Source organism: Danio aesculapii, chromosome 24, assembly GCF_903798145.1.
Source record: "Danio aesculapii chromosome 24, fDanAes4.1, whole genome shotgun sequence".
Taxonomy (NCBI): domain Eukaryota; kingdom Metazoa; phylum Chordata; class Actinopteri; order Cypriniformes; family Danionidae; genus Danio; species Danio aesculapii.
In genome coordinates this window covers 4,032,167-4,038,166 of record NC_079458.1, presented here as the reverse complement: position 1 = coordinate 4,038,166, position 6,000 = coordinate 4,032,167, and the positions used below count along the sequence as shown (strand labels likewise).

General features: G+C 34.8%; 1 protein-coding gene across 1 annotated transcript in view; it reads right to left on the bottom strand.

Annotated features, from left to right (window-relative positions):
• Positions 1 to 1,892: 1,892 nt before the first annotated feature.
• Positions 1,893 to 6,000, bottom strand: part of LOC130218395 (SH3 and multiple ankyrin repeat domains protein 1) — a 117,926-nt gene continuing 113,818 nt past the window's right edge. The window contains exons 26-27 of the mRNA XM_056450579.1: positions 4,749 to 5,846; positions 1,893 to 2,971 (exon numbers count right to left, since the gene is read on the bottom strand). Coding sequence (XP_056306554.1) covers positions 2,890 to 2,971; positions 4,749 to 5,846 — 1,180 coding nt within the window. The 3' untranslated portion in view covers positions 1,893 to 2,889. The remainder of the gene's footprint in view (positions 2,972 to 4,748; positions 5,847 to 6,000) is intronic.

The following is a 6,000-nucleotide window of genomic DNA, read 5'->3' as shown; positions in this document are numbered from 1 at the left end:
TACAGAATAAACTCAACGAATACAGTGAAAAACAGATTAAAACAATAAATAAATAAAGAGTTTTAGTCAAGAATAAAGTGAGAATGAACTCAACAAATACAGTGAAAACAGCCTGAAAAAAAATAAGTAAAGGATGTTTAGTCAGGAATAAATAGAGAATAAACTCAACAAATACAGTAAAAACAGACTGAAAATATAAATAAAGAAGAATAAATAGAGAATAAACTCAACAAATACAGTAAAAACAGACTGAAAATATAAATAAAGAAGAATAAATTGGGAATAAACTCAACAATTACAATGAAAACAAACAAAAAAAATAAATAAAGAAGAATAAATAGAGAATAAACTCAACAAATACAATGAAAACAGACAAACAAAATAAATAAAGAAGAATAAATTGAGAATAAACAACAAATACAATGAAAACAAACAAAAAATAAATAAATAAAGAAGAATAAATTGAGAATAAACTCAACAAATACAATGAAAACAGACAAACAAAATAAATAAAGAAGAATAAATTGAGAATAAACAACAAATACAATGAAAACAAACAAAAAATAAATAAATAAAGAAGAATAAATTGAGAATAAACTCAACAAATACAATGAAAACAGACAAACAAAATAAATAAAGAAGAATAAATTGAGAATAAACTCAACAAATACAATGAAAACAGACAAACAAAATAAATAAAGAAGAATAAATTGAGAATAAACAACAAATACAATGAAAACAAACAAAAAATAAATAAATAAAGAAGAATAAATTGAGAATAAACTCAACAAATACAATGAAAACAGACAAACAAAATAAATAAAGAAGAATAAATTGAGAATAAACTCAACAAATACAATGAAAACAGACAAAAAATAAATAAATAAAGAAGAATAAATTGAGAATAAACTCAACAAATACAGTAAAAACAGACAAAAAAAGAAGAATAAATTGAGAATAAACAACAAATACAATAAAAACAGTCAAATAAAGAAGAATAAATTGAGAATAAACTCAACAAATACAATGAAAACAAACAAAAAAAAATAAAGAAAGAAGAATAAATTGAGAATAAACTCAACAAATACAATGAAAACAGACAAAAAAAATAAATAAAGAAGAATAAATTAAGAATAAACTCAACAAATACAATGAAAACAAACAAAAAATAAATAAATAAAGAAGAATAAATTGAGAATAAACTCAACAAATACAGTAAAAACAGACAAAAAAAGAAGAATAAATTGAGAATAAACTCAACAAATACAATAAAAACAGACAAAAAAAGAAGAAGAAATTGAGAATAAACAACAAATACAGTAAAAACAGACAAAATAAATAAAGAAGAATAAACTCAGCGAATACATGAAAACAGACTGAAAAAATAAATAAATAAATAAATAAATAAATAAATAAATAAATAAATAACGTTTAGACAGGAATAAATTGAGAATAAACAACAAATACAATGAAAACAAACAAAAAATAAATAAATAAAGAAGAATAAATTGAGAATAAACTCAACAAATACAGTAAAAACAGACAAAATAAATAAAGAAGAATAAACTCAGCGAATACATGAAAACAGACAGAAAGATAAATAAATAAATAAATAAATAAATAAAGAACGTTTAGTCAGGAATAAATTGAGAATAAACTGAAAGCATAGAGTAAAAACAGACCAACAAAAAAAAAAAAAACGTTTTAGTCGAGAATAAATTAAGAATAAACTCAACAAATACAGTAAAAACAGATTAAAAATGAAATGAAATCAGTCAAGAAATAATTGAGAATAAATTCAACAAGAGAATAATTTATTCAAACCTCTTAAGCAGTGCTTATGTATCATCATATTCATCAATTATTGTACAGAACAATAGAAATATCTGATATTTATATATATATATATATATATACTTTAATTCTGCATACATTTCCACACACACACTCACACACGCACACATACATATATATATATTCTTTGTTCCTATTTCCTTAAACATATTTTCAAATGAAATGGAGTTATGCTTTACTCCTATAAAACAACCACCACCGCCATAACAAAACACACACATGCACACACGCACATTGAGTGTGTATTGGTGTGCAGGTGTGTGTCTCTGTATAGCATAACAAGAGCGCACTTAAGCAATATAAACGATGGGTTCTTTCATTGTGTTCTGATCTTTGGAAGACTGATTCTGCTTACGGTATTAAAACACTTACATACTTAATCATTATATGGTTATTATTGTCATTATGATGGCATCTTTTTAGAGCTTTTACAGCTTAAAGTCAACATGAAGCAGTCGGCAACCCATCTGGCTTTCTTGTGCAGTACATTCAATGATAAAAAACAAACAAACAAAAAAAACGTAAGGCAGGGCGTTAGATATCAGTGTTTTGCAAACTGACTGGATGGTTAAATATGACATTGTTTAATTTTCCTGGAAACGACACACTATTAAAAAGTAAATGGGGTCCCTTCTGACTGCATGTTGACTTTAATCATCATATTTTCAGATGAATCAAAAAGCCTGCATGTCATGACGCTAAAATACGCACATTAGCCTCATTTGTATTAATATAATAATATGTTACTAAAAGTCATTACATCTTTTGATCTCGTCATCCCCCCCCCCAAAAGAGAAGTACATTCTCTCTGTCTGTCTCTGATTGGCTGAAGTCAACTGCCCGTCTGGACGACAAACACGCTCAAGATGACTTTAGCGTTCGATCTGCGAGAGCGTTCGAGTATTTCATAGCACATCTCCATCACAATCATGCCCATCTCTGTCCTTCAGTGGAAGTCTTTCCTTTCATCCCGAGTGCTTTTGTCTAACCCCATTCTTTCTTTCTATCCTCTATCTGGTTCTCCCTAATACTCTCTTAGCTCTGAGTTGCCTCATCTCTCATGCGTTCGTTCTGCCCTTCAGAAGAAACAGTGGAGACAGAGAAAGCAGAGGAGAGCCTAGAAAACATGGAAGGGGGGGAAAGGAAAGGAAAAGAAAAGAAAGGAGGCAGAGCATGAGGTAAGAAAGGAAAGTGCTTGATAAACTGGTCATCTACAGACTAAGATGAAGAATTTGGCATTCAAAAAGCAATTAAAGTTACGTAAGTGTGCAGTATGTAATTATAGGGCACGTATCAGTCGTGCAATTTCAAAGAAATGCCATGTCTAACTGGAGGAATGAGATGGAGTTCAATTGATTGGATGGATTTTTTGTGGTCTTAAATGGCGTGCGAAAATCATAATTTGGCGCATTTATGTTATTCGCTTGTGGTCAAAGGTTTGGACACATTTGACTGAGTTTTTGTTTTTCGTAACCTTTTGATTGAAACACATCTGCTTGTTTTAGTTTTCTAAATACTAAAAGAAAATGTATGAGCATTCTGTGATACACCTCTTAAATTTAGTCGGAATATAACAATTAAAATTGTCATGCTTCACCAAAGTCCCTTTAAGGCAAGTCATTTCACTCGGCGGCCATCTCTCGGGCAGTATGCTCGGGCATTCTGTCTGAATGGGGAAACATCAAACTCTCCAAACTGTTTGCCAAACTTATTATTGAATTTCATATTAGGATTCACCAATAAGATTAAACAACAACGGTCCCTTTAGTTTAATTTCTAAACATCCAAATCACAAAATCTGCAAAAGCTCACATCTAGTCCGAGTATCATCAGACTATAGCGATCGATGATTGGCTCCTGTACTAGAAGGCGGGCTTTATTCACCATATAGCGATCGATGATTGGCTCCTGTACTAGAAGGCGGGCTTTATTCACCATATAGCGATCGATGATTGGCTCCTGTACTAGAAGGCGGGCTTTATTCACCATATAGCGATCAATGATTGGCTCCTGTACTAGAAGGCGGGCTTTATTCACCACATAATGATCAATGATTGGCTCCTGTACTAGAAGGCGGGCTTTATTCACCACATAATGATCAATGATTGGCTCGTGTACTAGAAGGCGGGCTTTATTCACCATATAGCGATCAATGATTGGCTCCTGTACTTGAAGGCGGGCTTTATTCACCACATAATGATCAATGATTGGCTCCTGTACTAGAAGGCGGGTTTTATTCACCAAATAGTGATCGATGATTGGCTCGTGTACTAGAAGGCGGGCTTTATTCACCATATAGTGATCGATGATTGGCTCCTGTACTAGAAGGGGGGCTTTATTCACCACATAATGATCAATGATTGGCTACTGTACTTGTAGGCGGGGCTTTATTAGCCATTTTGACTGTTATACTTTTCCCCATTCAAAAAGAAACGAGTGACACGTCTGGTGTATTATAGAGTCTTTGGCTTTACTATATAACTTTGTAAATAATTCATAATAAAGAATGAGTAGATGTGTCCAAAACTTTGTCCAAAACTTGTAAAATAAATGTACATGAAGTTCACAGTCGATGAAAAATGGGTTTGTGATCAAATGAAGTCTTCCTTACTTAGCTAAACCTCTTTTACTAAACACCATCTTAAGCATACAAAAACATTAAGGGCAGAATATTTAATTATTGTCGAGTAAAGCTGCAGGCAGAATTATCCATGCAGAGCTAGTTTAATTTATGAAATGGTGGACCATAAAAAAACAAATGTAAGATCTTTATTTTTAGTTTTGGAAAAAGCTTTTAATTTCCCCCTCACTACTTTGTCTAGAATTTGACTTCTGAAGTTCATCTGCATGTTCATCTAAATCTACACTTCATTTTCTTCATCTTCCTATCTCACCTGTCTGTAAGTCTCTTAAGCGCACGTTCAATATTCATGCGGTGTCCAACCCGACTCACACCCAGATCCAGGAAGTCCTCTTTTGTCAAAGAAGGCAGATGAGAGCCGTCGATCTCATTGTCGAGAAAACGTTCCCGGTGCTCTGCCAGATTCAGGTAAGTCAGCCAATCAGCAACATCATATTTGCTCCAGTAGGGGAGGGGTTTTGACACAAAAGGTTGATTGGGTGGAGGCGGAGTTAAGGGCGGGTAACCCATACAAGAAGGGGAGGATCCTCCAGACAGGAAATTGGTAGGTGAGAGAGAACCAGAAACCAGCGTGGGGTTTTGAGGAACCACAGAAGATGGAAGTGAGAAAAGAGGAGAATTTGGAGGGAAAAAATGGTCTGAATATGGATGAGCGACTGCCAGTGGGGGGGTTAAAGGGGGCTGCATTTCATACGGAGTGCCGTAGAGTGATGTGGATGGAAAGAGAGGGAGCGAAGATGGACGTGGAGGTCCAGGTTGTACGTGGTCCGAGCAGGAGATTAGGGGACTCGGAGCTCGGCGGCGCTGAGTGTATGAATGGGATTCAGCACGCCGCAGCTCTGGCCCAGAAAACTGGAATTCTGAAACTTTACCACGATATTTAGAGCGATGCTTCGGGGATAAAGGGTAGGGGGAATAGGATGGGGAAAGTGGTGGATGGGAGATAGCAGAAGGAGAAAGCGGTGCATGAGAAAGAGATATTGGAGAAATGGGTGGATGAGGTAATGATGGAGGAGAGAGTGGTGCATGAGCCAGGGAAAGAGGAGAGAGTGGAGCATGGGGGAGTGATGGAGGGGATAAAATCCCATGAGGAAAAGAAATGGGCGAATTTGATGGTGTCCAGTCTTTGAGTGGAGGTGGAGCTGGGGTTAGAGGTAATGGGGTCGGGGTTAAAGCTGGGGTTAGAGATGTTAGAGGAAGAGGAGATGATGGTACAGGGTTTGGGTTGAGTGCCACATTGGGGCAGTTAGATGTTAAAGAGTTTGGGGGCAAGTTTGGAGAGAAGGAGTGTTGGAGAGACTGTGCAGCAGCCGGGAGAAGAGGTGCGCAGCCAGAGGGATCACCTGGAAACCTGTGAAGGAGTAAATAAATGTGTGTAAACAACATAAATAATTATACATTTCAGACCAAATTATCAATAAAAAGTTGCTTGCCACTGAAAAGTTTGCCACAACATTAATAAAATAGTCTAATTGTGTTTTAAAACCTGTGTTTACCCTCACCAT